The 21,491-nt window shown below is 40.1% G+C and overlaps 1 protein-coding gene across 4 annotated transcripts in view; it reads right to left on the bottom strand.

Annotated features, from left to right (window-relative positions):
* Window positions 1-4,094: 4,094 nt before the first annotated feature.
* FCHO2 (FCH and mu domain containing endocytic adaptor 2) overlaps window positions 4,095-21,491 on the bottom strand; it is a 92,835-nt gene continuing 75,438 nt past the window's right edge. For 3 of the 4 annotated variants that reach the window (XM_042825563.1, XM_042825564.1, XM_042825565.1), the window contains exons 20-26: window positions 20,741-20,852; window positions 19,963-20,118; window positions 17,697-17,829; window positions 14,723-14,922; window positions 8,574-8,638; window positions 6,646-6,810; window positions 4,095-6,407 (exon numbers count right to left, since the gene is read on the bottom strand). In XM_042825563.1, the coding sequence (XP_042681497.1) occupies window positions 6,385-6,407; window positions 6,646-6,810; window positions 8,574-8,638; window positions 14,723-14,922; window positions 17,697-17,829; window positions 19,963-20,118; window positions 20,741-20,852 (854 nt within the window). In that variant the 3' untranslated portion in view covers window positions 4,095-6,384. The remainder of the gene's footprint in view (window positions 6,408-6,645; window positions 6,811-8,573; window positions 8,639-14,722; window positions 14,923-17,696; window positions 17,830-19,962; window positions 20,119-20,740; window positions 20,853-21,491) is intronic. The other variant, XM_042825566.1, reaches the window with a different exon arrangement.

The raw sequence follows: 21,491 nt of genomic DNA, 5'->3' as shown, positions 1-21,491 counted from the left end.
TGTTTTGTTTTTGTATATGTTAAGGCACTGTCTAATAACAAGTCAACTTCTTGGAGTGGGTCCAGAGGAGGGCCACTAAGATGATCAGAGGGCTGGAGCACCTCTCCTATGAAGAAAGGTTGAAGGAACTGCACTTGTTTAGCTTGGAAAGAGAAGGCTCCAGGGCCTTCCAGTACTTGAGGGGAGCGTATAAAGAGGAGGGGAATGGCTGATTATGAGGGTTGCAGTGCTAGGACAAGGGGGAATGGTCTTAAACTGAGACAGAGCGGGTTTCGGTTAGATATTAAAAGGAAGCTTTTCACACAGAGGGTGGTGATGCACAGGTTGCCCAAGGAGGTTGTGGATGCCCCTTCCCTGGAAGCGTTCAAGAATTTCTGTGGAGACAATTCACCCAAACTATTATGATGATGTCAGCTTACAAGCTGTCTTTTTGGTGTAACGTTTAAAGGGTACACAGCTTCAGTTTTAGAAGAATGAACTGTACTCTGAAGGATCTATAAGTTTTCAAAAAACAAAGAAGAAAAATATTTTTTTAAGAAGTTATAGGCCAGGGAGAATTGTTAATCAGAGTTGCAGCTGTGACAGTTCTCTTGAAGTTCTGTTTGAAATGACGAGTGATATTTACCATTGCAGTTTTCTTTTACAACCAGTGAAGTGCAGGCTGGGATAATTCTGTATCACTTCCTCCTTAAATTAAAATGTATGCCTTAAAAATTAGTAGTTCCTTTGTTTAAAAATCAAATAGCTAGTGTAGATAATGTCTTAACTGTGTTTCAGTTTTCTCACTAAGTAATTTCTATATTACAATTATTTGGAGAGACTGGAGAGTAGCCCTGCTAAAGGGATCTGGGGGTACTCGTTGACAGCAAGTAGAACAGGAGCCAGAAGCGTGCCCAGGCAGCCCAGAGAGCCAACTGCACACAGTGGGCACAGCCCCGAGCTGCTGGATTTCATGCAGCATTTAGGCACTTGGACTGGATATTCTTGGAGGTCTTTTCCAACCTTGGCAATTCTGTGATGTGGAGAACATTTCAGACACAGTGTTGGACTTTGGGTGGTGCTGTGTGGAGCTGGATTCGATCACCCTTGTGGGTCCCTCCCAGCTTGGGATGTTCTGTGTTCTTTTTTTGCACTAATACGGTATTCGCTTTCTTCCAATCTCCTTATGCTTTCTTAAATATTCAAGAAATGAAAATTAATAGTCTATAATATGACTTACATATCTTCCTAAATTCTTGAATTTCAATTGATCTGCAGGTTTAAAAATATTTACTAGAAGAATTATTCACATTCTTTGAGATACTGTTGGATTGCAAAGTATTTTCACCATGTAATTTAGGTGTTATTTAACAAATGTGACAAAATAATTGCTAGGCACTTTTATTTTTTTTTTTTTGTATTTTTCTTACTTCTCTTGTATGTTCTTACTGATTCTGGCATTTTCGTTTAGTATGGGTCCAGTAAAACAATGGAAAAGATTTTTATTATTTGAAATAAACCCCATCACCTTCGATTAAGCTATCTACGTGGTCTTCCTTATCCCCAGTGCTTATTTGTTTTTCTTATCAATTTCTTACAATTTAAAACTTCTGGTTTTATAGCCACTATTAAGAAAAGTCTCCCATTATGTCACCTGAGCTGGCTGCTTTCAGTTCTTTCTGGTTGTTGTTTAGTGAGCATCTGAGCCAGGAGTACAATGTGTTGCTGCAAAGACGAAATCTCATTCCCTGCCCCTTCTTAGACGAGGTGTTTGCCAGACCCTGATGCTGGCTAGCCTAGCATATATCTGATTTATGTCTGGTCAGTGAGTGGAGTTGGCTCCCAGGAAGGTACAAAGCGTGCTGGAGCTGGTGCAAGGTGTAGTGAGTGAAGAGAAGCGTGGCTTCTGTGTTTTGGCAGTACCAGGCTGCCCAGCTGGTGCATTGTGAAGCTGTGTTCTACCTGAGTTTAGTTGTTTTTAATTAGCATAGAGATGTCAGTCATGGATTTGCTGCTTTATAAGCATGAACAAAATCTCAAGTTGACCTTGAAGTACCACCTGCCTATAGAATTAGTTTGAACTGACTATAAACAACTAATTCAATGAAGCAATGGGACTTGCTTGCCAGAATTATGTGGTTAACAGCAGGACAAGGGGAAATGGTTGTAAGTTGAGGGAGGGAAGATTTAGGATGGATGTCAGGGGGAAGTTATTTACTATGAGGGTGGTGAGGTGCTGGAACAGGCTGCCCAGAGAGGTTGTGGATGCCCTGTCTCTAGAGGTGTTCAAGGGCAGGCTGGATTGGGTTCTGGGGAGCCTAGACTAATATTAAATGGAGAGGTTGGTGGCCCTGCATGTGACAGGGGGACTGGAGATTCACGATCCTGGAGGTCCCTTTCAATCCAGGCCGTTCTGTGATTCTGCGGCTCTGCCATCCAGCCAGGCAGCTTAACATGAAGTATGATTCTATATTTGATGCCTTCATCAATAAGTGTTTCTAAATAGCTAAGGTTTGGAAATGAAAAACATGCTAAGTTACAGAACAAAAGTTTTAGCAAGAAATACAGCTAGGACAATAGCAAACCAAGTAATTCTTTAGGTTGTAATTATTAAAATAGTCATCCCTGATTTAAAACCAGAAATAACAGATAAAAATTGAAATGAAAGCAGATGAAGAAAAGCAGAATCTGGGTAGTAACTGTAAGTAATTCAGAAGTAATTCAGAGGAGGCCTCTTGTGTTTCTAAGATTACTTTATTCTTTACAGGCTGGATGCTTTCTACTGGTATTAACTAAAGGAGAGTCTACAAATCAACATATTAGGAAACACGGAGGTTAAACAGCATTGAGAAGGAATACAGAGTAGTGTAATAGTATGCACAGCTGTAGATAAACACCAGGTTTTCACAGAATCACAGAACAGAGAGTCCTGGAAATCAGTCCCATCCAGAGCACCCTGTGGTAAGTGTGCTATTTGCTGCTTTAGTTCCCTGAACTGTTTTTAGCTTACTCTGTCCTTGCAGGAATTTGAACTTTTTCTTACGTACTCTAAAGTAAAACTGCCCTTTCATGGCAACTGAAATGGAAACCAATTATCTAGCAATGTCAAGAAAACAAAAGGTACACAGATATTAAGATATGCATCTTAAATTTCTCAAACGTGAAACTTGAAATGTAATGCTTTTAGGCATGATGCAAGACCTTCTCTTCTAGTAGATGGCAAAACCCACAATACTGTAACTCCCACAGTTCCACTGATTATCAAATAATTTATCTTCTTCAAATACTTTACATAAATGTTATTTGGCAGTTGTAAAAGTAGTCCATTATCCCCCAAAAAACTACCTGATAAAGCACTTTGATAATGAGAACCCTGCTTGGGCAGTATAAATCCAGTTCTGAGTAGCAGCGGGGCACTGGCTTACAGTAACAAGTCAAATGTTAACAGAAATGCCAGGGCAGTGAGTTAAATGACTACTAGAAGGACTGAGCAGAGCTGCACCCTTTTACTTCCCTAGCCAATGGCTGCGGACGCTGAGTGAGTAGAAAGCAAAAGACTTTGAAGTTCTCCTTGCCACAGTTCACTATTCTGCCTTTGCTGAAGACAGAGTCCTGAGCTAGGTGGAAATTTGTTCAGGCCGCAGGGCAGTGGCCATAGGGCACTTGCATTCTTCATTCCCATCTTGCAGCAGAAGATAATAATCAAACCCTGGGACTATTATTTTCCAGCGTGACAAGAATGGTACTTACTGAAATGATATCCAGCCAGCTGAAAAAGTCAATTTAATAAGTCATTACTTATTAAACTATACAGACTGTGGGACCGGTGGGAAAGAAACAGATTCTAACGTATGTTTGTTCAGCTCCAACTTCTCTTTCTGTCCTTGCAGCTCTGAAGAACTATTCCCAGACCATGGAAACAGTATTACTTAAATAACCTCCTGTTTTGTGGAACTGCACAGTTGACAAAATATATGCTTATTAGAGAAGCTGTGGAATGTGCAGCACTTGGTAGCTCTATTAAGAGACAGCAGCAACAAGCTAGCTCACTTCTACAAAGCCATGTATTACTTACTAACCAATTAACACTTGACAAACATTTAGTACAGACACAGTTTCATCATATTTTTTATCGCTCGGAAACCCGGTGGGATTGACTGCAAAAGCATAAGCAATATAAATCAGTATTTAAATTATATATTACATGTTTATTATGGGCGCAACATTTTTTAAATTTACATTTCATGAAAAATCAGAAGTATTTACAATTTTTGTAAGATAAACTTGTGTGCTCTAATTTACAGTCTGACGTAGTAATAATCCACAAAAACTCAGATCCTTTAGAGTTGTGTTTACAAATCAATTTTTTTTCAGAGGCAGCTACAAAGGAAATGGCTGTATACACAAGCAAGAACCAGCTTGCTACATGCTTCTTTTCTCTTCCCCATCAGATTGCTACATGTACTTTTTACACTGTTTTTGAATTGCTTTACAAAAAGTCTATATAGGCTTGCATGGCTTCAAAATTGTAACCTGCACCCAATGCAAATGTATCTATAATCACCCCAATGAGGACTAGTTTGAAAGTGCTGAAAAGTAGCTACTTCATTTAACTCAGAAATGGAAGCAATAGTTCATTAAGAGCAGCTATACAGTTTTGGGTTTTCATTAATGAAACACTGTCATGTTAAACACAGTTTGATTGCAAAGCAGATTACAATTAAGACTCCAGTAAAAAGACTGTACCATTTCATATCCGTTAGAAATTCTCCACTCAATAAGATCAGCAAATTAAAAGCCAGATATACTTTTCCAATCAGATGTAAAGTTCAAGATATCCTTAGAGCTAATAATGGCAATCCCATCTGCCAAACGTATAGCATACATCAGATTTTATGTAGCCTCTCTAAAGCTTAATGTATTGTAAAGCTTCAGCAGTCCTATTCACCACTGGTTTTGCATGAATTAATTCAAGCAAGTTTTATTGTCTTAATAGAGAATTTGAAATAGATTCAGTATTCAGAATGGTCATATAAAATTCCCACTTGAAGGTTATTAAATTACTTTGCTCCAGTACTTTTTGATTTCTGTACTGAAAAAATCATTTGATAATACAGATACATAAAAGATTTTCTAAACTAGTTACTTGTTTTAAAAAATGTTACTAATGTGTCACTTTTCTTAGGCTGCAGCAAGAAGAGCAGAAGAGAAATATTAAAACTGCTAGTTACAGAGAAAAAGTAAAACTAATAGAAATGGCAGTACAGTCATCTTGCTGCCATAATATCCCCTTCTTAAATGATATTCCTCCCAAAGTACTGCTTACATTCACATCATTCCAAAAGCACTTAATGCAGTCAGTGTAAAGGGAAACGCTGGTTTCTTTTAAAAGCATCGTTACCACCTTTCAAGACTCTCATCTTTGGTGACATTAAAGTTAGTACATCAAAATTCCAAAGTCCTGCATGATGCACCTCCCTTTACTATGGATGCATTTATTGCAATTACCCCATGAGGGAGTAATCCACTATTTTGATCTCCTTTAAAACAACCTCCAGCTTCTGCAGATCTCCCTTTTAGATCCCCATCAAAAGAATTTTTGTGAAGTTGTATTATACAAACACCACACTTTCTTCACGAATGGCCAAACTTTGAAAGAGGAAGTGAGGCACATGAATAACGAATTGGATAGGCACAGGCTTTTTTAAAGGCACAAATGTTATGAAGTTCATATAAAAATAAATTAAATCTACAGCATTAATTCAAACAATCACAACACCCATAAAATTCACTAACTGCAGAAGTAAATCTTTTCTGTCTTTTGCAATTTTGTAACACATTGCACTTAGGAGAAAAAACACTATATAAAACAACATACACGTTAATAATATATGATACATGGGCATCAAGTTACATTTTTTATACATCTCTAACTCAAATATTTTTATGGCACAAGAAGAACTACATAAAAGTTTGCCCCTTTTTCTTTAAAAACTGGCAATGAAGGAATCTGAAAATGAGTATTATGGAAAGCTCAAATATTCTTACTTGCTCTCCTACATTTTTATGTTTAATGTTTACAGTATAGCATACGATTTCATGCTTTCATTACAACTATTGATTACTACTTTGACTTCTAGATAAATTTACCAAAATTTTAACAAAGTTTCCCCAATATTGCAGTTGATCATTTACAGACAGTGTTGAAGTTAACTTCAGTGCTATTATAAAGTAATACAAGATCTTCAAAATGACTTTTGAAAGTGCATTTTCTGTCCTGTGGTTTGGCCTCAAAGTAGGTCAATATTTAAAAAAAAATAATGCATGTGAAAATAGTGTTTGACAAGAAGAAGGGGCCGAGTGGGTTTCTTGTACTCCTTTAATGACACGACTTTCACAGGTTCATCAGCAGTCTGCCATATACCGTCCTGAAAAATAAAGACAGGGTTTTTCTTGCAGTCAGTTGATGAAACAGATTTTGTCAGTATTTTCCTGTGAGCAGTTTGACTAACTACGGGGAAATGAAAAACCACCAGTAGTTTTCAGCCACGTTTTAAGGAAAGGTAAGTATTTATACACCATCTGTTCAACAGTTTAATGTTCTGTAACGCAGCACTACAGAATGTGTAATATTAATTTGAACATATAAGCATGTCAGCATCTTACCAGTGGCAAATCTCTTCTTAAGGAGGGAAAGCCGATAGCCAGAGCCTACCAGCTCTACATCTACTCCTGAAAGAGTGCTTCCTTCACTTATGAATTGCACTGCAAGTGTTGCTGGTTTACTGGGTCCTTCTGAAAGTTCAAATTTTGCCCTGAGGGATCCAGAACCTATAGAAACCAGTAAGGAAAGAAAACCTCAATTTTCTAATTAAGACAAGATCCAACTAAATACATTTCCCAAAACACTTCAGTTGATCTTTCACAGACAGGGGTGAAGCTCAGTTCAGTGTTGCTATACAGCAGTAATAGTTCTTAATCACTTTAGTAACACTTCTGTAGGATAGCACAAGGCATTAAAAAACACTGTTATTTCTCCCTTTTTTGAGTTCTTAACCAAGTGTTTTCCTGTTCTTGCACTATCTAGTGGGGATAAAATGAGATTTAAATAATAATGGAATAGTAAAAGTCCAGAATTTTTACTTCTTTAAAATAACTTGCTATTCCTAGTCAGTAGGAACTGCTAATTGATGAGGAAAGTTAGTGACTAAAAAGTTACTGGGTTAAAAACAGGGATTAATGAATGAAATTGTTTTACGCAATGACTTGTTCCTGATAAATTTGCCTTAAAGTCCACTTCATTTCTTCAATGATGTATCATAGTTTGGGTAACTGGATGCTCATATATTCAAGTATTTCAAAGTTGGCTTTGTGTTTTATACGTCTGCAATTCACAGCTCACATAATGTGTTGGACTGTAAAAAATACACATTTTACCACCATATACACAGAACAAAGTGTACTTCAAGCCATATGTCCTAATAGTAACAGTCCTTCTGTAACTTCTCATAGCATTATATTCTCACTGGGTTGTGAGTACAAAGTATTTACGCTCAAGAAAAAGATGTCAGTAAGAGAAGATAAAGTCATAGAACCAGTCAGATATGTTCACATCTACTGAAGTTGTGATCTGAGTCAATGAGAGCCCTTTTTATGCTGCTCTGCAGGTGTGGAGTAGTTCTTCATCTGGCTGCATTCATGTTTTAGCATGACTTCGTTCTTTTAAAAGATTTGGTAACAAAAATGAAAAACGAGAAGGCTATCCCTACATAATCAAAGGAGATTGAAGACAGGAAGCAAACAACTGTGAGGTCACTGAATGATTGAAGTACACTGTATGACAGCAACAACCTCTGGCAGATCAAATTCTCTCAAATTTTGTTTGAATGACCACTACAAATCTGCAGTCTTTGCGGCCACAGAAAAGGTCTTCCCTTCCCAGGCTTCCCTTTTGTCCCTGTTTTTCTAATTTGGAAAAACATCATACCTACAAAGGTTCTAAGGACTGTGATATCAACTGGCCTTCAGGGAAAGGCAGCTGGACAGAAGATATCTACTGATTCCTTACAAAGCAATGTTATATAAGTTACTGCTCTGAGCATGTAGCATAGGTTTTTTGTTGTTATTTATTTGTTTCTGGAGCCACTTGCCAAAACAAATGCTGGTCAAGAACAATCTGTAGCTGAGCCTGTCATAGCACAGCATTTTCATTCCAGTTCTTCCACTTTTTCCACTTCATTTCAATTGTCAGTGTGTGAAAAAAAGAACAGAACAATTTATTAAATATTTAACATATTTTTTCTTTGAAAGACTGTTCATTTTCAAATAGCACTGATGCAGTATTTTCCTATTTCAGTTTGAAATCTATTTTAGAGCTAACAACTTCCCAGGGTTTCACCAATTTTCCTTTTATAATTAACTATTTATATTTTAGCATCTCACTTTTAACAGAATCTTTCAGGAGGAACTTCACTGAGAAGTTGAACTGATCAACAGGATACAAGATGAGATAAAGCGTATACATGCAGAAGCTAAAATGATTACGTTTTTGCTGTTACCATTTTTCTGTAGAACAAAAAAAAAGTTCAACTTGCCTCCATTCTCAGATTTCTCTGAAATGCTAGATAGTTTCCAGTAAGCTTTCATCTGGTCTGAATTCCTGTGAGAGAAAGGTTGGTTTGTTACAAGCATCAATTTTCAGGATCTTATTTCCCTAACTTTACCCAGGTACTTTACAAGGCCATGCACACATAACCTACATTTCTAAATGAAAGTTTATAAAAATACTGATCATTTCAACACGGGTTTGCAGAGAGCTGTGCAAAGCAAACGTGCACTGCACCTGAGCTTGCAGCTGAGCTCAGACGTACATGCCACCTTTTTATACAATCTCTAGTGTACTCTGCACAGGAATGCCTCCACCTGACAACTCCAAAGCCAGCGTGGTCTCAAAGAGCAGGGACAGACCAAACACACTGAAAGAAGTTTGAAAGCTGAATCTTTATGCTTGATGGCAATGGTACAAGTGGGAACAATGTCGATTGTTTTCACCTATGCGAGACTCTGGGCTGTACGAATGGGAACATTTTCATTCTAATAAAACAATAGTTGGCATACGTGACACATACTTTACATTTATGACACAGTTTAACTTCTGACTCCGTAGAAGGGGAAAAAAGAAAAAGGTACCAAGCACTGGAGTTTCCAAACTAGACATCTGATCTCTTTGAACACTTTGCATCATTTCATCAATGGAAAGCCAACAACTTAACGCTGTAAGAGGCATGAATTGCTGAGAGGTTTGAAATTGTCTCTGGCATTGGTACAGCAGGAGTGAAATGCTCATGCAAGCAGAACAGATGATAGCAGTCACATGCTGGAGGCAGAATTATAAAACATTTATTCTTAAAAAACCCCAAAAAACTCATCACCCAACCCTCTAGGACAAAGATGCAGGATGACACAAACAATACACAGCTGTTTGCGATATGACTAGTTATTTTTTTGTCAACTCGTAAAGCTCAAAATTCTAGCCTTGGGTTGTTCCCTCGGTGAGAGGCAAAATAGCCTGGCTCTAGTCCCTTATTGTGATGAATCTTCTCTGAAACTGTCACTAAATGTTTAACCTTCCTAGATAGCACCAGGAGTTCTGGGAGGCTATTCTGGGAGGCTGAAGCAGTCGACCCCACGCCTCAATACTGCCTCCATCTGGAAAGAAAGAAGAGTGGTTGTCGTAGGCGACTCCCTTTTGACTGGGATGGAGGGCCTGATATGTCAGCCTGACCCCACCTGTGGGGAAGTGTGCTGCCTCCCTAGGGCACAGGTCAGGGATATCTCTAGAAAGCTTCCTGGGCTTATCCACCCATCTGATTACTATCCCTTACTGGTAGTTCAGTTGGCAGTGATGCTGCTGCTGAGGGAAGGCTGAGGGCTATCAAAAATGACTTCAAGTGACTGGGGAGGGTACTTGATGGAGTGGGCATGCAGATGGTTTTCTCTTCTATCCCTTCAGTGGTGGGGAAGGACACTGAGAGGATCAAAAAAACCCTCCTCATTGATAAATGGCTCAGAGGTTGGTGCAAACACAAGAATTTTGTTTTTTTTGACCATGGGGCAATTTACTCAGCACCTGGCATGATGGCTGCAGATGGAGCTCACCTGCCTGCAAGGGGTAAAAGGATCCGAGCCCAGGAACTGGCGGGACTCATTGAAAGGTATTTAAACTGGGTAAGAAGGGGGAAGGGGACAAAATGAGGGCCACTGGGGTTGAGCAGGTAGTTTGAGGCTCAAAACAGTGCTTGATGGGTGATGAGGGTGGAGTTCAAAAGGATGGAGAATGGCAGGGGGATGCTGCTTCCCTAAAGTGTCTGTACACTAATGCATGCAGTATGGGAAATAAACAGGAAGAGTTGGAGATCTGCGTGCGGTCGCATGGCCATGATCTCATTGCGATCATGGAGACGTGGTGGGACAGCTCACATGACTGGAATGTTGTCATGGAGGGCTATGTGCTTTTTAGGAAGATCTGCTGTCAAGGCGGGGTGGTGGAGCTGCACTTTATGTGAGAGAGCAGCTAAAATGTATTGAACTCCACCTGGGGGAGAGTGGTGTAGCAGTGGAGAGCCTGTGGATGAGAATCAAGGAGCAGGCTGGTATGGGTGACACTGTTGTGGGTGTGTGCTACCGGCCCCCTGATCAGGAGGAGGAGGTTGATGAGGCCTTCCACAAGCAACTGGAAGCAGCGTCACGATCCCAGGTGCTGGTGCTTATGGGGGACTTCAATTATCCAGATATTTGCTGGATGAGCAACATGGCCAGGGGATGCGCAGTCCAGACGGTTCCTGCAATGTGTTGAAGACAACTTCTTGGTGCAGGTGGAGGAGGAACCACTGAGGAGAGGGGTACCGCTGGACCTTATTCTCACTAATAAGGAAGGGCTTGTCAAGGAAGTAAACGCTGGGGGCAGCTTGGGTTGTAGTGACCACAAGATAGTGGAGTTCAAGATCTTGAGTGGAAGAAGCAAAGCAAAAAGTAGGATTGCTACCCTGGACTTTAGGAGAGCCAAATTTGATCTCTTCCAGGACCTACTTGGAGCTACCCTGTCGGCTTCGGTGTTAGAAGATAAGGGGGCCTGTGAGAGCTGTTCAGCATTTAAACAGCTCTTCTTCCAAACTCAGGATCAGTGCATCCCTGTGAGCAAGAAATCAGGAAAGGGTGACAGGAGACCTGTGTGGATGAACAAGGAGCTCATGCACAAACTCAAAGGGAAGAAGAAGGCCCATGAAATGTAGAAGAAGAGTCTGACCACTTGGGAAGAATACAGAAATGTCAGGGCCTGCAGGGATGTGACAAGGAAGGCTAAAGCCCGCCTGGAACTGAATCTGGCAAAGGTGAAAAAGGATAATAAAAAAAGGTTTTTTAAGTATGTTAACAGTAAAAGGAAGACTAGAGAGAATGCTGCTCCCCTACTGAGTGAGGGAGGTGTTCTGGTAACAGGGAATACTGAGAAGGCAGAGATACTGAATGCCTTCTTTGCTTCTGTCTTCAGTGAAAAAGCTCTCCCTCAGGAATACCGAACCCTGAAGGTTAGTGAGAAGGTCTGGGGAATGGAAGACTTCCCTTTAGTCAGGGAAGAGGCAATCCATAAGCGCCTGGGCAACACCAATGTTCATAAATCCATGGGACCCAATGGATGCATGCATGGGTGCTGAGGGAGCTGGCAGAGGTGATTGCTGAACCGCTGTCATCTTTGAGAGGTCTTGGAGAATGGGGGAGATGCCTGAAGACTGGAGGATAGCCAATGTCACTCCGATCTTCAAAAAGGGCAAGAAGGAAGATCCAGGTAATTACAGGCCAGTCAGCCTCACCTCTGTCCCTGGAAAGGTGATGGAACAGCTGGTGCTGGATGTCATCTCCAGACAACTGGATGAAAAGGAGGTTACCAGGAGTAGTCAGCATGGGTTCACCAGGGGGAGGTCATGCTTCACCAACCTGGTAGCCTTCTGTGATGTTGTCATTGGCTGGGTGGATGGGGGAAGAGCAGTGGATGTAGTCTACCTTGATTTCAGCAAGGCTTTTGATACTGTCTCCCACAACATCCTTATAACAAAGCTGAGGAAGTGTGGGATAGATGAGTGGACAGTGAGGTGGGTTGAGAACTGGCTGACTGGCAGAGAGCAGAGGGTCGATGCTGGCGGTGCAGAGTCTGGCTGGAGGCCTGTAACCAGCGGTGTTCCTCAGGGGTCGGTGCTGGGTCTGGACTTGTTCAACATCTTCATCAATGACCTTCATGAGGGGATAGTGGCCACCCGCAGCAAGTTTGCTGATGATACGAAGTTGGGAGGATTGGCTGACACGCCTGAAGGCTGTGCTGCCATTCAGCAAGACCTGGACAGACTGGAGAGCTGGGCAGAAAAAAACCGGATGAGGTTTAACAAAAGCAAGTGTAGAGTCTTGCATCTGGGGAGGAATAATTGCATGCACCAGTACAGGTTGGGGGATGAGCTGCTGGAGAGGAGCTCTGCAGGGTGGGACCTGGGTGTCCTGGTGGACCACAGGTTGGCCATGAGCCAGCAGTGTGCCCTTGTGGCCAATGGCATCCTGGGGTGCATTAAAAAGAGCGTGGCCAGCAGGTGAAGGGAGGTGATCCTCCCCCTCTACTCTGCCCTGGTGAGGCCTCATCTGGAGTATTGCGTCCAGTTCTGGGCTCCCCAGTACAAAAAAGACAGGGATCTCTTGGAAAGAGTCCAGCGGAGGGCCACGAAGATGGTGAAGGGCCTGGAGCATCTCTCCTATGAGGAAAGGCTGAGTGAACTGGGTCTGTTCAGCCTTGAGAAAAGAAGACTGAGAGGGGACCTGATCCAGGTCTATAAATATCTGAGGTGTGGGGGGCAGAATGGCGAGGCCGGACTCTTTTCAGTGGTGAGTGGAGACAGGACAAGGGGAAACGGCAGGAAACTGCAGCATAGGAAGTTCTGCACAAATGTGCACAAGAACTTCTTTACAGTGAGGTGACGGAGCACTGGAACAGGCTGCCCAGGGAGGTGGTGGAGTCTCCTTCTGTGGAGATGTTCAAGACCTGCCTGGATGCCTACCTGTGCGACCTGCTGTAGGGAACCTGCTTTGGCAGGGGGGTTGGACTCGATGATCTCTGGAGGTCCCTTCCAGCCCCTACAATTCTGTGATTCTGTGATTCCTGCTTTGACTGAGGTTTCACAACTGATGGGTTTGTGGAAGAAGGTTGGACGAGGGGAGGGAAAACAAGCTTCACCAGAAGTACTGGTCGTGCTTTGCATGTGTACTGAATCTGCTGCAGTAGAATAAGGTTAATGTGTTCTGGTTAAGAGTTTCACTCTCTCAAAATACAGTAACAACTATCAATTTTGACACATTTTTTTTCTACTTACAATGATACTGTGTTACAACTTTCTCCAAGTCACACAGTTAAGAGGACTGCCTCCAGAAACACCAAAACCTATCTGATAAATGGTTTATTCTTCCTCTGAACCTTAATTTATAGGAAGATCTTACTCCCTTCAGCTTGGTATACTTCTCTCTCTTAACCTCCATGTCCTCCTCAGTTAATAAGACCCTCTTGTCACTTGGGAAATAAATTGTCCTGGAGTTAAATTACAAAGGGCAAGTATACACAAGTTGCCAAGCTACAGGTGCAGTGCTTGAATTCTGCTTGCTTTTCAATCCATGGAGGTACTTCTCTGCCCCCTGCCATTACCTTCTGCTTGTTTGCACAAATTTATACAAATCTACTGTTTATGCCTCACTTTCAAGTTCAGCTGCAAATGGCCTGCGAGCTTAGAAGGTGGTGGCAGGTAATAATTAGGATGATGCTGTATGTTGCATGAATGTTATATGTTACAGAATCACACTGCAGAACCACTGACAGGTCATCTTTGCAAGGAAGCAGCAATGGCTCAAGCTAAGCTCCTGGTGTCCAGGAACCCAACATGCTGCCTTTCCTGCCTTGAGTGGCCTCCTAGGGATGAGGCCTAAGTCATTGCTGGTTCCCACAGATACTTAGGGAGAGGTACATGAAATGGGTAAATAGTATCTATGTATCTATTAAGAGATGGGGAACAGGGCTGATGAGAATGTATAAACCTGTATGTTAGATGTAATGATTATCGGAGGACACAAATATAATAAAGTATGTGGAACCCGCATCAATGTTACAGACTGAGGGATAGAAGTGCTGGGTCTGGCTGGCATGGAGTTCACTTTCCCCACAGCAGCCCATACAGTTCTATGTTCCACATCTGTGGCTACAACAGCACTGATATCACACCAGAGTTTCGTCTATATCTGAGCACATATACAATAAACCATATGATCTAGTGGGTGGCAGCCCTACCCACTGCACTGCAACTAGATGATCATTAAGGTTCCTTTCAACCCAAGCCCTTCTACGATTCTATGATGATAGTTTTTTTTTTACCACTATGAGATTTTGGTTTCAAATCACATTACTTAAATAACTGTCCTGTTTGTTGAAAGCAAATATTGGAAATTTCACAAAGGTTGGAATGGCTGCTCAGAGTCTCATCTCAGTTTATATGAATTGGTTGCACGTGGTCTGTTTTGGACCAGAAAACATCCTGTGCATTTTCTTTGCAAAAAAGAAAAAACACAAACAGCCGTTTCCTTCAATGAAATTTTTTTCAGCTATAAAACTAATGAATACACTGAAAAGAATATGAAATAACACAAAGAAAAGTATAAACATTACCATTTTGCAGGTGGAAGTGATTGCATGTTGGTTACTCCTCCATCTACTGGTACCACAACCTGTACATTAGACAGCATGCTGGGCACATTCATAGACTCTGGATTGTATTTATAATCCACTCTCACATCAGTAGTGTTAGCATTACATTTCCAGTAAGTTGCAAGATTCAAGGGAGTGGACTGGATGCCATTTGAAGATACCTTTAAAAAAATAAACCGTTGAAAGCAGCTTAATTAAAGTCTCTCCCTTTCTGGGTAGAATTATGGAATGATTGTAATAGCTATAAATTCTGACAAAAGATCAAAAGAACAATTCACAACTGAGCCTTTAATCTCAGAATTCTGAAGACTGTCATAGCTGACAGTAATTCCCATTCTTTTAAACTTAAACTAAATTATTTTAAAAAACGAGTTAAACTCCTTCTGACCCATGAGACTTCTTCCTGCTTTGCCTTTCTTGGATCAGAATAGTTTTGTTTTAGCCTTGTACTCTACTTCACACAAGAAAGCTGCCTGTACCAAAATGAATTAATCCTTAGCAGTTATGTGGCATATCATTTCAGATGTCTCAACAGCAAGCAGCAAAGGACACGTCATTGGACATATTGCCAGAACAGTTCTTACGTATTAAAAACATTATTTTGCTGGTGCAGGAGATTTGGCAGCTGCTGCTTTTCAGCTCATGTTGCTGCCCTGCTACACACCCCTATTATCATCCTAATCTACTTGAGGAACTTTCCATTGCCTATTTTGTTTTGTTGGCACCTCAGGACTCGTTCCATCCACCATGGCTTTTTTATGCCTGTGTCTCATTTTACCCTAATGGTAAAGACCTTATGTAACTTTCCTTTTCCCACAGAGCTCATTTCTGTAATCCAAAGAAAAAATTATTTTCCTCCAACATTCCAAATCTTCGGATTTAGCATATTTTTTATAAATTCAGTCTGGCAGAATAATGGGAAGATATAGAAAGCTACAGTAGTATTAATAGCTGCACTGAATTATTTATTTATTTTTAGAATGTAAAGGCAGTTGGCTCAGAAATCCAATCATCTCAATGCAGGGGAAGGAAATCCTTGTTTTCTCTTTTAGATGAACGCACTGTTCCTTCATTTTTATGAAGACTTTTTGCTGACAGCCAGAACGTCTTCCCACAGAGTCACACTGTGGCTGAGGTTAGAAGGGACCTCTGGATATCACCTGGTTCAATCTCTCTGTCTCAAACAGGGCATCCTAGAGCCAGTAGCCCATGTCTAGACAGCTTTGAAGTATATCAGGAAGGAAGTTTCCACAAACTCTCCAGGCAATCTGTGACACTGCTTGGTCATCCTTGCAGTAATAAATATGGTCAGGCAAAACTTCTCATTGGTACTTATTCAGTATCCCAGCCTTTTCCCTGTCCTGTCTCTGGGCACCAAAGTTTTTACTGTCCTCAAGCACAACTGAAGAGAGTCTGGCTCTGGTCAATTTGTGCCCTTCCTTCAGATACTTACAGACATTGGTAAGATTGCCCCTGATGCTCCTCTTCCCTAGGTTCAACAGTCCCAGCTCTCTCAGCCTCTCCTCACAGGAAAGGTGCTTCAAACCCTTTCCTTTTCATAATCTGTGTGACCCTCTGCTGGACTCTTAAATGCCTGCAAGTCTCTCTCATACCAAGGAGTACAGGATTGGATTCCAGCTATAGCCGTATCAGTGCTGAGCAGAATGGAGGGATCACTTCACTCAGCCTATTGGTAATGCTCCTCCTAACGCAGCCCAGGATACCACTGGCCTTCTTTTCCACAGGGATACAGCACCAGCACTCCTGTTCAATACAGTGTCCACTGGGATTACCAGGTCTTTTCTGACAAGCTGCTTTCCAGCTGGCTGTTCCTCCTCAGATGCAGGGTTTTGCACTTCTTTCTGTTGAAGTTAATGATGCTCCTGGCAGCCCTTTTCCTCAAATTAAGTCTCTCTGGATGGCAGCATGATCACTTAGCATATCAGCCACTTCTCCCAGTTTTGTGTCATATGTAAACTTGCTGATGATGAACTCCTCTCCACCATACAAATCCTTAATGAAGATCTGGATGCTTTCCTGTGCAACCTACTGTGGGGAACCTGCTTTAGCAAAGGGTTGGACTAGATGATCTCCAGAGGTCCCTTCCAACTGCTTCAATACTGTGAAACAGGGCATGATCCACTACTGACCACTGAGGTACACCACTACTCACAGGCCTCCAGCTAGAATTTGCACTACAGATCAACTCCTTCCATGCACAGCTATTCAGCCATTTAATCTACCTCACTGTTTGCTTACCCAGCTGATAATTCCACTGCTCCCCCGTGATGATCTTATGGAAGACAGTGTCACAAACCTTACTGAAGTCTAGGCAGACAACATCCACTTCTCTCCCCTCATCTACTAAGCCAGCTGTTTCATCACAGAAAGTTACCAAGTTAGTCTGATAACTATTCCTGATCTCTCTGGCCTTTATGTGCTTCAAAGTGGTTTTCAGGATAAGCTGTTTCATTTTATCGTGAGGAGAGGGAACATCATATAATCTTATGTATTACATCTGATCAATGACAGCATCCCAAAACTATGCAATTACAAAAGCACACACAATTGAATTACAAACTCAAACAAAAACCTGTAGATGTATAAATTCAAGGAAAACTTGGCTTTGCTAACAAACACCTAAAAGTAGCACCATTCAGCATTTTCATACTTGGACTGTAAAGGAGTTTGAACAAGATGAAACAGGTCATAAATGCATGGGAAGGACATAAGGCATAACAGGAATGTACTCAGCTAGAGTAAGGCCTATGAATTAGAGACACTGATGTAACCAGAACTGATCTAGATGACAATTGCAGGATGCAGGATGACAGTTCATCTGCATGCTATCAGGCAAAGAACAGTTCTCATTTCTGAACACATATGGAATCAGACAGCATTTCTTACAAAATTCCAAAAGGAAAAAAATGTTTACCTGATACTTTAAAACATCCACATTATAATAGGATGCAGATGGGTTCTGCTCTGATAATTTCTTGAGGTAGAGAGTTATAGCTTGCATGTTCATCCAAAAATCCCTCGTAGTGGAGTCACTTTGAGACTGATCACTACAAAGAAAAAGAAAGGTAGGAATCAGCACTGAAAGCTATTACTTCTAAAAATGTCTAAAACTTAAAAATAGATCTTTTCCCTCATTCACTGTTTAACGCAAGTGTTTGTTCTAATGCTTTATATCACATAGTTGTGCTTTTCTTAACGTTAAGGGAAATTAACTGCTTTTCTTGTCTGGTTAAAATTCTCCTTCCAGTCATGGAGCAATGAGTTTTCTCCACTGATGACTGACAGCACAAGGTGCAGAAAGGTTCAGATTCAGACAGGTTCAGTTTTTATGTTTATTAAAATCCACTCTCAATATTATCTGGTGCTGTGAGAATGTGCATGATGAGGTCATGTAAAAGGGATCTTCCAGAAGAATTATTATCTAATCTGGACTAAGACCTAGAAAATGTAATTCGTTTTGGATACAACATCACTAAGACTTGTGCTGTATGTGTTACCATATTTTCACATATGTAGAAAATGTAAGCTCCCTAAATTTTTTACTTCGAAAACAGTTCCCAAATTGTTATAAACTATTGTCTTTCAGGTCTTTCAGGTATTTACTGTTAAATTCAATGTAAGTAGTCTTTTTTTTTTTTTTTTTTTTTTTTTTTCCCAGTACCTTTGCACATCAAGAATAACTTGAGCACTGGTTGCAGCAGGTGTATTTTGAAAAGAAAAACAATGAAGATTCTATTCAATTCAGAAACAAAATTCAAATCATATATCAATTAAAAGGCTGCGCTGGATATTGGTGGATATAGTGAGAAACTGCAGTCACTGCTAAGGAGATCTGCCGAATGCACATGCAGACTGAAGCTGACAATGAACACTTGGAACACAGAGAATATAAGTGCAATGGCTTGATACTGGGACAGTGTCTTACACACCACTAGCCTCTCTGATTTGCTTTGATTTTGGCTCTCATTACAGTATTGTGATTCCTGCTACTTCAACCTTTACTAAAATGTAGATCAACACTTGCTTATCCCTACAGGGACCTTAGATGACGTTAGGTGCAATCCAAAACAACTTCTGGCGTTTCCGCTCACTCCCATATCTCTCATATATCTCATATCACTCTCATAAAAATCTGCCATTTTTATAAATACTGAGCAAATGATAGCCTAAGAGGATATGATGAAAAGTCGTATTGCTCCACAAATGGCTTAAACTTCCTAAGAGTCCTTTACATGTGTTATTTCTAATTAGAAGTGAAGTGCTACAGCACACAGATAGAATACTGGACATTTTCCTATTATTTTCAAAATATACTTTTTCAGTACAATTCACTCTGTATGCTGAAATGTAACTGTGAGTGATCAAAATGAAATTAAATACAAAAGAAGTGATGCATACAACTTAATTCTTTCAGCTATTTCAGTAATGTAAAAAAATGTACTACCGATAGATGTTTAACTGCCTTTCAAATAATTTCTCTACTCAGTGAAACAGAAACTGCTCAGCTGTAAGAAATCCCTGCTAAATAAATACATTTTTTACAATTGCCCTGAATTTTGGAAAAGAAATCACAATGCTATGATTTCAACAATTATTCTGCTCATTCAAGAGCATATTTTTCTTAAGAACTCTACAAAGCACATTGCTGTACACTTGAAATACATAAATATGTAATTATTTTGGTCTACTGTAAAAATGATACAACTTAAGAAATAAACTTGTAACTGACAACTGAGATTAGGCATAGCTCCTACTATTTAACTACTGTTTCATCACCCAAAGACATTGTTGTCACTGTATACAGAAATCCATATATCCTAGTTTGACATTTTTTCTTCATATCTATAATCAGTTCATGTAGTTTGACTAGAAAAAAAGTCAAACTTTTTAAAAAATTGTTTATGAAATCACTTCATCTATAAAACGTGTAAAAACACAGCTACATTTGCAAACTATTTTTTATGGTTCCTGTTATACCCAGTGTAAGTTTCAGGACCAGTGAATTACTGAGAATTCTAGTGGTGGCAGCAGAGAAAAAATTAGGTAAACAAGATTAATTAGTGAGATTGAATCAAGTATAAACAAATGAACAAGACTGTAGAGAACTCTGACATGTATACAACAATTTGCATTTTAGAAATCATGTAATTTACTACTGTATAAAAAAAATAATACAAAACCTGTATACAAGTTGTGCATTTGGAAGAATCTGCTCTAGTTTGCTTGTGTTTTTTACCCTGAAGCAGAGCACAGCTGGAGATGGGTTGCTGGTGAAGACTTTAATAATCCCACTTGGGAATGATACTGTCATATCACCAGTGATCTTCACAATACATCTAGGAGAATAAAAATATTGTTTTTATTGCAACTCATTAACTTCCTAATTTTAACGCTGACTGTAAAGCAATCAGTATACTTTTGCAATCTGATAACCTGAATTCATAACAGAAAATCAATTTTAAATGAGGATAATGTGGCACTGTAATTATCACATGTGACAACGTTATTATCACTTTCAAATTGAAAATCAGGTGAAGTAAGTGAAAACAAAAGTACAGCTGCTTAAGCATACAGTAGTCTCTGGATATTTTTCAGGCTTTGAAAACATGGCACAGCTATGCTTAGGCAAGGCCTACGTAGCATAGAAAGGGATGTGACAGGGTGAATGAGGTGCTTTTACAGCTGCCCAAAATTACACACAAAAGTACACGACTGTGACAAAAACCCTTCTCATTTTCAGTATTCTCACTGAACACATTTTTGTAAAGCAGATATATATGAACTCCAAGCAAGACAGTAGAGAGCAATGAGCCACCGCTGTTACTTACACTAGGGGAAAAAGCCTGGTGAAACCCCTTACCAATGCACATATATTTTCCCCAATACATTATAAATACAAAACAGCGTGTTTTCTTATTGTAACTTATTACATTCAAAACAATTTACTATTTAACTAACTTTGTGGGATCTGCTCCTTTAAAGTAGGCGTTAACAGATTCAGTAAGGGCTACAGCGACAGGCAGGGTGTCCTGGTTTCCAAGGCTGACAGGGCTGGGACCACGTGAAACACCTAGAATACATACAGTGTATAGATTTAACTTGTAAAAGCTTAGCAATAGATTTCAGAACGGTTGACATCTGTCATTTTCACAAGACATTACTACCATCAAGATCACAGTAGAGCCTGAAGTAGTACTTGAACACTATTAGGACAAAACACTGTACAGTACAATTACACCATCAAAACACTGCTTAGCAGCCTAAGAAAACAGGACTACTGGTATGACACATTGCCAATGGACAGACATACACAAATATATATGAGACGCAGAAAATGCTGCACTAAAATGGCTAAGAATGACACCAAAGTCAGCAGATCCAAAAGACATTAGACATTAGCTACAATACGTTAAAAAACAAAACACAAAACCTACTGTATGCTTGCTGCATGGAAAAATGTATGATAAAGTGGTCAGGGAAATGCAAAGAATTCAGCTACAGTTTTTATGAACTTACATACAAACACATTATTATTACCCCACAGTAGCAAATTGTTGAATATCCTTTTAACTATTTCAGCCAACAAAGGTTAGAATTTCTGCGCAGAAATTACTGTAAAAATATTTTGCTAAGTTTTCTAACATGTATAGGAATATCTTGGAAATACCTGGACACACACAGCAGTTCACAAGAAAAGTAATTATCAGGC

Source organism: Centrocercus urophasianus, unplaced genomic scaffold, assembly GCF_019232065.1.
Source record: "Centrocercus urophasianus isolate 14NV4802_14NV808 unplaced genomic scaffold, USGS_Curo_1.0 seq_25, whole genome shotgun sequence".
Taxonomy (NCBI): domain Eukaryota; kingdom Metazoa; phylum Chordata; class Aves; order Galliformes; family Phasianidae; genus Centrocercus; species Centrocercus urophasianus.
This window is presented reverse-complemented; position numbering and strand designations above follow the sequence as displayed.